General features: G+C 60.6%; 3 protein-coding genes across 3 annotated transcripts; all 3 read left to right on the top strand.

Annotated features, from left to right (window-relative positions):
- Positions 1-1411: 1411 nt before the first annotated feature.
- LOC309578608 (ADP-ribosylation factor-like protein 3) lies at positions 1412-3361 on the top strand (the record flags this gene model as incomplete). Its single annotated transcript, XM_082291356.1, has 6 exons — positions 1412-1429; positions 1795-1938; positions 2023-2139; positions 2249-2299; positions 3049-3234; positions 3314-3361. The coding sequence occupies 6 exons, from the start codon at positions 1412-1414 to the stop codon at positions 3359-3361; spliced, it is 564 nt and encodes a 187-aa protein (XP_082147482.1).
- A 1840-nt stretch (positions 3362-5201) lies between these two features.
- On the top strand, positions 5202-8995 carry LMAN2 (lectin, mannose binding 2). The gene is made up of 8 exons (XM_082291391.1): positions 5202-5356; positions 5437-5555; positions 5639-5756; positions 6011-6090; positions 7246-7407; positions 7739-7853; positions 8249-8368; positions 8513-8995. The coding sequence occupies exons 1-8, from the start codon at positions 5215-5217 to the stop codon at positions 8671-8673; spliced, it is 1017 nt and encodes a 338-aa protein (XP_082147517.1). The 5' UTR covers positions 5202-5214; the 3' UTR covers positions 8674-8995.
- Positions 8996-9298: 303 nt separating this feature from the next.
- On the top strand, positions 9299-11814 carry B4GALT7 (beta-1,4-galactosyltransferase 7). Its single transcript, XM_082291712.1, has 6 exons — positions 9299-9416; positions 9543-9896; positions 10393-10618; positions 10840-10923; positions 11091-11195; positions 11359-11814. The coding sequence occupies exons 1-6, from the start codon at positions 9370-9372 to the stop codon at positions 11512-11514; spliced, it is 972 nt and encodes a 323-aa protein (XP_082147838.1). The 5' UTR covers positions 9299-9369; the 3' UTR covers positions 11515-11814.
- The last annotated feature ends 287 nt before the right edge of the window (positions 11815-12101 follow it).

Genomic DNA, 12101 nt, shown 5'->3' with positions numbered 1-12101 from the left:
GGGGACATCAACAGGCCCAGCACACCCTGCCACCAGCCTGGTGCCACTTGCCCTGGTCACAGAGGGTCTGGGGCTGGCTCCAGGGCCAGTGTTTGGGGAGGGTTGCCTGTGCTGTGTGTGCCAGCAGAACCTGGCAGAGAGGAGCAGTGGACGTGCAGCTTGGAGTCACCAAACTGATGCCTAAGCAGTTTTGCCCACCTCCTAAGGTCGGGGTTCCATGTTGATCAGCAACCACAAACCAGTGGAGGATATTTTAGGTTATTTGTTAGGAAATCTCAGTAACTAACAGCGCAGGATAAACCACAGAACACCATGGCAACCCGCTCAGGGAAATGCTAATAACGGGGATGTAAGGTGGGTGATTAACCTATCAAAAGCAGAACCCTAACATTAAGTTGGGTGCAGATCTATGCAGAGAAAAATGAAGCTTTCCCACCATGAGCAGTCACAAAAGCAGAGCAGCACAAGCAGCTGCAGCCCTGGCAGTGTCTCTGGGCAGGGGGGAACAGAGGGAGGCCCCTCTGGCTGCCCCTCTGCCCCCTGCCACTGTGTGGAGCAGCATAGGGATGAGGGGTGATCGTGCTGCTCCCCTTCCCTTTGTCAGAGTGTGGCTGTGTTGTTTGGCTTGGCTTTGCCACGGGAGTTATAAATAAAAATGTCTCTCCAAGAGTGCGTGACTCACGGTCCTCACCGCAAGGATAACCTCTCTGCTGGGAAACCTGATCTGAGGACGGAACTGCAGCATGCAGGAATCAAAGACATTGCTTAATTAATGCACTTAATCCAAACGGAGAACAGATAAGCCCCTCACCCCACCTGGGTTGGGGGTGGGCTGCTGGAGAATGTGTCTGAGCCCCTCCAGACCCCTGTCCTGTGTCATCCCCAAGCTCCAGCTGCTGACAACCCAGCCCTCGACCTGCTCCAGGGCCTGGTGGTTTCCCTTGGGCAGCAGCGGGGAGCTGTGGCAGTCGCTGACGTGGCCTCAAGCAGCCTCAACAATTTCTCCTGCCACCCTGCGAGGGGACAGCTCGTGGGTGCTGGTGTTGCCTCAACGTGAGGCATCCCGATATGGGAGGCTGTGTCAGCCCTGTGCCTGGGCTCGGCATCTTCCCAGGCTGGGACCCCTTCCCCATGGGGAGAGGGATGCCCCGTGCCCCAGTGCCCCAGCCCGGGGGGACCTGGTTTATCCTGGGGGTAGGTGGCGGTGGGACGACAGCTGGCTGGGGGATTTGCTGAGGGCATTATTTAATGCCGTGGGTAAATGGAAGAACAGCAGCTAATTCCGGAGCCCGTAATCCTCTTCCTCCCCCGGGGACGGGGAGCGTGCCAGTCACGCACCGGCCGGCGGGCCCCGGGGACGAGCCCCGGCAGCTCCCCAGGCGGTGCCGCGGGCCGGAGCGACTCCCAGACCATGGGTGATGTGCAGAAGGTAAGCGGGGTCCAGTGACATCCCACCGGCTCCAGGGAGGGTGTGCGGCACCAGCTCCCGGTGGTGGCGCCGGGAGGGCTGGCAGAGCAGGGCTCTACCTGGGGCATGTTCCCCCAGCCTGTCCAGGAGCTGGGAGGGGTCCCAGGGCTGGGACAGCACACCCAGGAAGGGGAATTGGGGTGGGCAGATCTGCTGTGGGGCCACCCCGAGCCTGCACACCTTGGGAGCTGGGCCTTGGTGGTTATTCAGGGCAGAGACACAGGGTACCCAAAGCCAGCAGTGTGCCCAGTTCCCCTCTCCCAAACAAGGGTGCTCTGCAGCCACCCGGCACCCCACAGGGCTCCCCCAGCACCCCCCGCCCCCAGGGGCTGCTGTCTGTCATCCAGAAGCTGAAGGGTTCGCCGGAGCAGGAGCTCCGCATCGTCCTGCTGGGGCTGGACAATGCCGGCAAGACGACGCTGCTGAAGCGCCTGGCGTCCGAGGAAGTCAGCACCATCACCCCCACACAGGTAGGTGCTGCTGGGGGCCTCGGGCGGCGGCAGAGGGGGCAGGTCCCACCCATCCCTTGAGTGATGCCGGGATTCCCCGTGCAGGGATTCAACATCAAGAGCGTCCACTCCCACGGTTTGAAGCTGAATGTTTGGGATATCGGGGGGCAGCGCTCCATCCGCCCATACTGGAAGAAGTATCTGGGCAGCACAGACCTGCTGGTGAGTGGGGCAGCACCCCCAGCCCTGTGAGTGCTGTGTGGGCCCCACAGAAGGGCTGTGCAGCCAGGCAAGAAGGAGTCCCTGACTGTCCCTTTTGTCCCCATGGCAGATTTATGTCATTGACAGTGCTGACCAGAAGCGTTTTGAGGAGACAGGGCAGGTATGAGGGGTGCAGCGAGGGGTGGCTGTGGGGTCCTGGGGCTCGGATCTGTCTGGCACCAGCTCTTTGAGGATGAGGGTGAAGCGAAGCTGCTCTCAGTTGTGGGGCAGTGCTGCAGGGGGGGGCCATGCTGTCCTGGGAGCGCTGTGGGAAGGCTCAAGATCAGAGTCTCAGCAGGCAGAGATATCCCACTCCATGGCCCAGCAGCTCCCCCTGAGCTGAGATGCTCCAAGGGTGCCCAGCACAGGGGTGACAGTCCCTGGTGAAAGTGAGCCCTCAATCTCCAGCCCTCATCTCACCCCCCAGCACCAGGTCAGTGATACAGCCAAACAAAGGTTTACGAGTAGCAAATTCAGTTACAAACCCGGGAATGAAGCTCTGAGAGGGGAAGGTGAGACTCTGAGTGCCAGCCCCAGCTGTTCTGGCACCAGACGGTGGTGTGGGTGTGCCAGACAGCTCGGGACTGGCAGGAGCCTCCTGCAGCTGCCCTTTGCCCAGGGCTCTCGGTGCTGGGAGGGCTTCAGTCCTCAGGTAGCCCTGTGTGTGGCTCCTGGGCTAATGGACCTTCAGGAGGTGAAGCTCCTTTGGGAGCTTCTCTCTCATGGGATGTCAAGACCTCACCCCTTCCTTATCTGCCACAAGCACCAGAGAGAAGGGATGAGGCATTTGCAGGGCTGAGGTGTCCAGCACATGCTGCACAGCTCCGTGGAGGAGGGCAGCAGCCCTGGGAGAAGGTTCTCTCTTGGCAGGAGCTGGCAGAGCTCACGGAGGACGAGTCCCTCACGGGGGTCCCGCTGCTGGTGTTTGCCAACAAGCAGGACCTGGTGACTGCAGCACCCGCAGCCGAAATCGCAGAAGGGCTGAGCCTCCACACCTACCGGGACCGGGAGTGGCAGATCCAGGCCTGCTCGGCCCTGTCTGGGGAAGGGGTGCAGGTAGAGATGGGGGCCTGTGGGCTCTGCAGAGCTGGGAGTGGACCCAAGGGCCTGCGCTCACATCGTTCTTCCCCTCCAGGATGGGATGAACTGGATTTCCAGCCAGATCATGAACAGGAAGAAGTGAGAGCTGCAAAGTGCCAGACGGGCCTGAGCTGCAGGTCCCTATGCCACGGCCAACCCCCCAATCCCTTGGCTCGGCCCTGAGCCTCAGACTGCCATGTTCGGATGATTTTCCCACCCAGTCTTCCACTAATCAGCTGGCTTCCCCTCTCCCTGCCTCCCGGGCTTCCACGGGCTCCTCACACCCCCTGACTCCCCTGCAGCCCCCGTGCTGTTGGAGGGAAGCACGTGTCCTGATTCACACCAGGGTACCAGGAACTCCAGAGACCGAGTCTTTGAAGCAGGTATTTGTTCACGGGGGGATGCCTCCTCTCATCGTGCACACCAACATCCTGGATTTTCAGCAATTTATTACACACAGCTCATGCATTATTCATACAACTCAGAAAAGGGTAGTCTTATGCTAAATACTTTTGGGCACTAATTCACATCCACTCGACCATGTGTAATGCTCTCTGGTGGTCATCTCGGGTGGTCGTGGGATGAAGGCTCCAAGTCTTCCTCGAAGTTGTCCTTTTCACCTCTTGCTCCAGAACATGCGCACAATTCAGCTCTTCTGCAATGGTGATCTCAGCTGGCTCATGTCTTTCATGTTCTTGTTATCCTAAGGGCCTCCTGCCTCCCTTTCCTTTCAAGTGTCCTGTTATCTCAAGCGCATCCTGCCTCCCTCTCCTGTGAAGTGTTCTGTTATCTCAAGCTCATCTTGCCTCACTCTCCTGTGAAGTGTTCTGTTATCTCAAGCTCATCTTGCCTCACTCTCCCGTTAAACATTTCGAATGTTCTGCCAGTATTTTCCCATATAAAGTCCCACCGTGTTGAGGGCTCGCACACCTCCAGCACGAGAACCTGCCCAGGACTTGTCCATCCATGCTGCTGTTACACCCCACGGGTGCTGCTGTGACCCACACATACCCCGGGCATGCCGGGCACCCCGACACGGTGCCGGCTGCACCCCCACGCACCCGTGCGCTGTGTGTCCATCCCCCTGTGCTCCTGCAGGATGGCACCGGTGCTGCCCCAGCCGTGCCACGGTACAGAGGCTCGGGAAAGCATCCGTTCGGCACCTCTCGCTGGCCAGAGGAGTCCCCATGTGCGCACAGGACTCAGGACAAGCACGAAGGCAGGACCAGTCGCCAACGGCGGGGTCTCCTTGCCCGGTGCCGGCGGAGGCTGCTCTGTGCGGCCGAGGGGACCCTGTACCCCCGGGACGCGCGTTGTGTCCCAGCCGGGGCTGCCGCCTGCCTGGAGGTGCCCATCCGGAGGGCTGGGAGATTCCGCTGCCTGGCCACCACGGCTGCCGTGGCGGAGGGATGAGGGGAGAGCTGCGGGAGCGGGCCAGGGGCTGCCCTGCGACCCTCAATAAAGCTGCTGTGACCTCCACGCTGCCTCGGCCTGTCCTTCCCGCGCCGCTGCGGCGGTGCTGACCCGCTGCTCTGCGTTCCCGAGGCCGTTCTTCCCGAGGCCGTTCTTCCCGAGGCCCTTCCCTGGGCCCATCCCGGGGCTGTTCCCGTTCCCGTTCCCGGGACCCGTCGAGGCGGGTCACGTGTCCCGCGGGGGCCACGAGCCGCGCACGTGAGCGGCCCCGGGGAGGGCTGGCGGACTACAGCTCCCGGCACGCCCCGCGCTGCCGCGCACGCGTAGCACCCTCCGGGAGGCCGTTCGGTCCCCTCCTCCCGCCTCCCGCCGCGCAACGGGGGCTGCGCGCCCGCTGTTCCCGCGCTTTCCCCTGCAATAGGCGGACGGTGATGCCGCTCACGGATGGGGGCGGGACCACGGTGAACGCGGGTTTCTGATTGGCTGTTTCTGTTGAGAGGCGGGGCCGGGGCGGAGCGCCGGAAGGGAAGGCGGAAGCGGAGCATGGCGGCGGGTGCGGGCGGGCTGGTGGCGGCGGCCGCGCTGCTGTTGGCCCTGGCCGGGCCGCGCCCGGTGCCCGCCGAGCTCACGGATGGCAACAGCGAGCACCTAAAGCGGGAGCACTCGCTGATGAAGCCGTACCAGGGTGAGCGCGGGGCCGGGGGGACGCGCAGGGCCCCCCGCGAGCGGCCCGGGCTGATCCGCGCTCTCTTCGCCCCTCTACAGGCGCGGGCTCCGCCGCGATGCCGTTGTGGGACTTCCAGGGTAGCACCATGGTCACCAGCCAGTACGTGCGCCTGACGCCCGACGAGCGCAGTCGGGAGGGCTCCATCTGGAACCGCGTGGTGAGAGCCCGGGCAGAGACGGGCGGGGGCTCGGGACGGCCCTGCCGCCTCCTGCCCTGACGCCGCTGGGGTTTCTCCCACAGCCCTGCTTCCTCAAGGACTGGGAGCTCCACGTCCACTTCAAGATCCACGGAGCCGGCAAGAAGAACCTGCACGGGGATGGGCTGGCGCTGTGGTACACGCAGGAGCGCCTGACGCCAGGTCAGTGCCAGGAACCGGCTGGTCCGCAGCACACGGGCCTTGTCCCGGAAGGCAGCGGGCCAGGGAGTGCCTCTGGGCTCCCCCTGTCTGGTTTCACTAGATTAGGGTGACGTGTCCTGTGTGTTCTGCCCGGGCAGCAGGTGCCCTCAGCCACCTGCTTGGCAGTGAACAGTTTGTACAGCTCAGGACGCTCTGAGCACGAATTCTGACCTCCTTCTGTCTCCCCCTCTCTCCACTGCTCTGCCCTGTTTCAGGTCCTGTTTTTGGCAGCAAGGACAACTTTCATGGACTGGCTATTTTCCTTGATACCTATCCTAATGATGAGGCGACGGAGGTGAGTGGTCCGAGCAGCTTGTGCAGTGCCCACCAGGCTGTTTCCTTCCTGCTCCAAGTGCTTCTCACCTGATCCAAGGAAAAGTCTCTCCTTACTTGAGTGTGGTCTGCTCTTCCTGGCCTGGGAGTTGGTAAAGGGAAGAATTGGTGTGCATTAATGGAGCTAAGAAGCTCCCTTCTCCTTCTTGTGCTGCTCTTGACTACACAGATGTTTTCCAAGGCATTTTCTCTGCACAGGAGAGCAGGCACAGAGCTGGTGTAAACCCAGCACCATCTGCTGATATTCATCCTGAGTGTCATTCCCTGATTTCTGTGCTTTGGATGCTCATTCCGTGATGTTTCTGCCTTTATTTTCTCTTTGCAACATCTCTGTATCTGAAAGAAACTCCTGGGCTGCCTTTTTGCTCCAGAATTCCCCATGGCCACAGTACAGATCAGTCCTGTGAGGGCTGGGGATCCTTTCTTTCTCTCCTGCTCTGTGTTTGTGGATTTCATTATGGCACAGTCAGAAAACAAAACTGTGCTTTGGGGTCTGTACCCCCAAAACCATGATACCTCAGTCATAAGGCACCTGGAAATGACCCATCTTCCTGTTGTCTTGATGCTCATGGGAGGTGAATTCCTGCCTCCAGTTGTCCTCTCCTGGTGTAGGTAACTTACTGATCACAAAACCCTGTGAGTGGTTTTGCTGCTTATGTGAGATTTCTGCCCATTCTGGGTCTTGTGCTCTGTTCTTACACTTCTTGTGTTCAAGGAATGACTGGTCATGGCAGTCAGGGCTAGTTGACAAGGTGGGGATTGCTCACAGGATGGACTGAATGATCTCAGAGGTCTTTTCCAACCTAAATGATTCTGGGATTTTTATCCAGCCACTCTGCAAGCTTGGGGCTGTCTCTGCTCTGGCCATGCAATACAGGGTGGGTTTATTCACAGAATCACAGGATGGGGGTCTTGAAATGGGAGCTCAGAAAGGGTGGCTCTGCTTTAGGCAGCTCTGGCTCGGTTCAGAAGCAGCTTTAGATGGAGAAGCAGCCGTGATGTTGTGGTGCTGTGCTCTGTGCCGTGCTCCCACCCTGCTCCTCCTGCGGGCACGGAGGCTCCGGCTGTGCCGCCGGGAGCTCCCGCAGCCCCGGCAGCCGCTGTCTGTGCCCCGCAGCGCGTGTTCCCCTACATCTCAGCCATGGTCAACAACGGCTCCCTGACCTACGACCACAGCAAGGACGGGCGCTGGACGGAGCTGGCCGGCTGCTCTGCTGACCTGCGCAACCAGAACCACGACACCTTCCTGGCCGTCCGCTACTCCCGGGGCCGGCTCACGGTGAGACCTGCTGGGGCACCTGCGCTTGAGGTGGGGCAGGGCTGGCTGTACCAGGAGCTGGAGATGGTCTTCCAGGCTCAGCCACTGCCTGGCCAGCACATCCAGCTGCAGAGGTGCAGGCAGGCAGGATAGTGGCGTGCCAAAGGTGGTTGCCTGGAGAGGGTGTGGAGTGTCCCTCACTGGAGATATTTGTGAATCATCTGGACACAATCCGTGTGATCTGGGATGGCCCTGCTTGAGCGGGAAGGTTGGACCAGATTGTGGTCCCTTCCAAACTGGCCTGTCCCATGGTCCTGAACATTCCTGGTGTGACCCTCTCCTGGTTTTGCAGGTGATGACTGACGTGGAAGACAAGAATGAATGGAAGAACTGCATCGACATCGCAGGGGTGCAGCTGCCAACTGGGTACTTCTTTGGTGCTTCTGCTGGCACAGGAGATCTGTCTGGTGAGAGGGGGCTTTGCTCAGGGAACATGTGGTAGTTGGAGCCTGGATTAGGTGACCCTTCCTTGGCAGAGGAGTTGGATATCCAGAGGTCCCTTCCAACCCTGAAAGTTCTGTGATTCTGTGATCGTAACACTGGATGCACTGGATAGTTTCAATGGCTTCCTTTCCCTGAATTGTTTACTGGGCTCCTGAAACCCTTTTGGGACCCATGGCTGGGGAAAGGAGGCACCTGAGAGCTAAGGAATGTCTTTGGATTGCAGTTTGATAACCTGGGGATGAGGTTGGCTTGAGAGGGAAGGAGACTGGACCTGGCAGAGGAGGGTCTGAGGGGTGCTCTGAGTGTGTGGACATCTCAGAGTTTCTGATGGCATTTGGTGCTCACGGTTGTTCCCCAGACAATCACGACATTATCTCGATGAAGCTGTTCCAGCTCATGGTGGAGCACCCTGTAGAAGATGAGACCGTTGACTGGACCAAGATCGAGCCGAGCGTCAGCCTCCTTAAATCCCCCAAAGGTGAGCCTGTGGGCTTTGGACACCTTCCAGGGGCAATGGGGATGTCGGGGCTGGACTCTGGAAGGCCTTGAAGATGTGACACCCGGCAAAACTCCACAGGAGCCGAGGTTGTGTCTGTCTCTGTAGCTGTTCTTTCCCTTGCAGACAACGTGGATGACCCGACGGGGAATTTCCGGAGTGGGCCACTGACGGGCTGGAAGGTGTTCCTGCTCCTGCTCTGTGCACTGCTGGGCATCATTGTCTGCGCCGTGGTGGGAGCCGTGGTCTTCCAGAAACGCCAGGAGCGGAACAAGCGTTTCTACTAGTGGAGCACCTGTGCCCAAACCCATCTTTTTTTATGGGGAGCTGTAAAAAACTGTGGTTTCTAAATGCTGTTTCTGAGAAATACCAGAAGTATTTTCTTACCTGTCTGTTTGGCTGTAACCCCCGCCCGGCCCTGGGCCTCCCGCGGGTTGGACTGAGGGGGATGATGCCCGCTGGCTCCCCAGAGCTGTGCTGTGGGAGCCTGGAGGTTGCTCCCTGGTTTTTCCAGCGCTCCCCCCGCCTTGCTGGGACTTGCTGTGCTGCCTCGGGCAGGTGTGAACGTGAGGGGCTGTGGGGAGGGGGCTGCGAGTGGGGCATTAAAGGACTGACACCACCCGTGGCTCTGGCTCTGTCTGGCGGGGGAGAGAAGGGGAGCTCTGCTGGGAAGCGCTGGTGGGGGGTCCCAGCTTGGTGGGGTGTGCAGGGAGGCAATCCTGGAAGGATGCCAGAGGAACTGCGGGCGGGGATCTGTGTTCACCGGCATCTCCAGGAGATGTGATGGGGTGTCCCCGCGATTTCCGGAGGAGCCCCGCGGGGGGGTGGCGGTGGGGCGGGATGGGGAGGGATGTCCCCGGCGGCCGGTCCCGCCCCCGCCCCGCCCCTTTGGCGGAAGAGAGCGGGGCCGTGTTTCCGGGGAAGAAGGGGGAGCGGCGGGCGCAGCCAGCGTGTCCCGCTGCCCGCGGGGCCGGGCGGGCACCATGGGCCCGGCCCGCCGCAGGGACGCGCTCCGGCTGCGCGGCGGAGGGTGAGCCCGGCGGGGTCCGTGGGGACGGTACCGGGGGAGGGGGGCAAGGAGACTTGGGGGGAGGCTATCGCGGAGCGGGGGGGGGGCGGAGGTCCCGCCGTGCGCTGACCCCGCGCCATCCCGCAGGTCCCCGCCGCTCCTGCGGCTCTTCCCCGGCCGCCTCTCCGCATTCCCGCTTTTCCTCCTGGCGCTGCTGCTCGGCTTCGCTTCGCTGCTCTGGCTCCAGCTCAGCTGCTCGGGCGAGGGGCCGGCGCCGGGAGGGCAGGACCGGGGGGTTCCCCGGCAGCCGTGCTCGCCCCCCGCCCCGCTGCAGCCGCCCGAGGAGGAGCCGTCGTGGGGGCCGCACCGGCTGGCGCTGCTGGTGCCCTTCCGAGAGCGCTTCGAGGAGCTGCTGGCCTTCGTGCCCTACATGCACCGCTTCCTCAGCAAGAAGAGGATCCGCCACCACATCTTCATCCTCAACCAAGTGGATCATTTCAGGTAGCGTCTTCCTGTGCCATGGGGGTCCTTCCCGAAGCTTTCTGAGTGCTGGGAGGGTCTCATGGAGAAGCGGAGGGCTGGGGCAGTGGGATGTCAGGGGCAGAGCGTGATGCTCTCCCCAAAACTGCTCATTCTAGAGCTTAGAGATGGATGAAGTGGTGGTTTGCTTCCTTCTTCCTTAGCAAGAATAGAATCTTAGCACAGAATCCTTTATCCCCGGGTATTTTGGCTTTCTGTCCAGTGTCACAGGTCTGCAGCAGCAAACATCTGGGGCCTCTGGAATTCAAAGACAGACCAAGGGGTGTTTGGAAATGCTGTCACTTGCTCCCAGCTCGCCGTGCAGGGGGAAGCAGGGCTGCAGCTGCAGGATGGAGTGCTGTGTTTGCATGTGCCCTTGTTTGGGGACCGGACACTGAGCACTGATGACCATGGCAGAGGGATGTGTGGGGGCAGTGGCTGCTGTGCCTGGCACTGAGAGCCCCCAATCTCGTGGCAGGTTTAACAGGGCATCCCTGATCAACGTGGGCTTCCTGGAGAGCGGCAACGACACCGACTACATCGCCATGCATGACGTGGATCTCCTGCCCCTCAACGAGCACCTGGACTACAGCTTCCCGGAGGCAGGGCCCTTCCACGTGGCATCCCCCGAGCTGCACCCTCTCTATCACTACAAGACCTACGTGGGTGGCATCCTGCTGCTCACCAAGCAGCACTATGAGTTGGTGAGCTCCTGGGTGGGGTGTCCTGGACAGTTTGGGGCAGGGGCTATGACATTATCACAGTGAACTTAAGAAGTGGGGAAAGGAGTCAAAATGGTTTGGGGACAGAGCCTGTGGTCTGAGCTGCTGGGGGGCAGGAGAGGGGAGGCTGGGCTGGTGTCTGCTCCTCTGAGGCCATGGAGTTGTGCTGAACCTTGGCTGGCACGGTGCTGCTCTTGTTCCAGTGCAATGGCATGTCCAACCGCTTCTGGGGCTGGGGACGGGAGGACGATGAGTTCTATCGACGTATCAAAGGAGCTGGTCTCCAGGTAAGGGGTCTCTGCACCCTCCTGGCTTGAAATTGCCCTTTTTCTTGTCTCTTTACCTGGCCCCACTGTGGCCACCCAGGCAGGGGTGTGGGGAAGGCAGCCCTGTGCTCCAGCAGCAGGTGCAGGAGTTTTCCAGTAGCTTTATGGAAGCTCTGCTCTTCTCCCAGGTTCGTCGTCCCTCTGGAATCACAACTGGATACGAGACTTTCCAGCACCTGCATGACCCCGCCTGGAGGAAGAGAGACCAGAAGCGCATTGCTGCGCAGAAGCAGGTGAGACCTCTGGTCAGGGGGAACCACGGGAAGTTTGGGCTGTGGTCACCACGTGCTCTGAGCTCTCCTTGCTCATGTCCTCCCCTGCCAGCTCTGGCTCCCTCTCCAGGCACTGGGTGCTTGTCCTATCCAGCCTGGGCCGAACAGTCTTTCTTTTCCTCAGGAACAGTTTAAGGTGGATCGGGAGGGAGGCCTGAACAACGTGAGGTACCGAATCGAGTCACGGACAGATCTGAGAGTGGCAGGAGCCCCTTGCACTGTCCTTAATATCTTGCTGGACTGTGACACAAATGAGACCCCCTGGTGCACGTCTGGCTGAGCCCCTCCCCATGTGCCAGTCGTGTGCTCTGTGCTGGTGCCAAGACTCCGTGGCTGCTGCGGAGCTGCCTGGAGCAGGCAGGATTTTGGCAGTGGATGAGCATGGCAGTGCTGGCGAGACACAGAGGAGCAGAAGAGGCTGAGAACTGGACTTTGCTGGGAGCAACAGAAGAGGCTGAGAGTGGGACTCGCTGGTATCGCTGCAGGCACTGGTGCTGCCTCCCAGGGCAGGTGCAGGAGGTGGCTTTCCTGTGCTGGACATAGCTGAGCTGCCACGCAGCTCAGAGGACAATAAAGAACTGTCAGGGCACCTGTGAGTTGTGAATGCCCTGGGCTGTGCTGGCACTACTCCATTTTCCTGTTCCCTTCACCTTCCTTCAGCACACCTGTTCTGGCTTGGCCCCAGCTCCTCTCTGTGTGACAGGTGAGCTCTGAGCTGCTCTGGTTCAGAGGCCAAGCCAGTCTGAAATGGGCTCTCAGAGAGATGGTGCCTGTTCCAGCTGCCAGGTACCCCCAGGGCTGGGCTGTTGTCATTTCACTGCAGGAAGTGGTTGTGGTTGAGCCATGTCCGACTCCCAGCATCCACAG

The sequence above is a fragment of the Coloeus monedula genome, assembly GCF_965178545.1.
Source record: "Coloeus monedula genome assembly, chromosome: 15".
Taxonomy (NCBI): Eukaryota; Metazoa; Chordata; class Aves; order Passeriformes; family Corvidae; genus Coloeus; species Coloeus monedula.
Note: the sequence above shows the minus strand (reverse complement) of the source record. Positions and strands in the feature narration are given on the sequence as shown.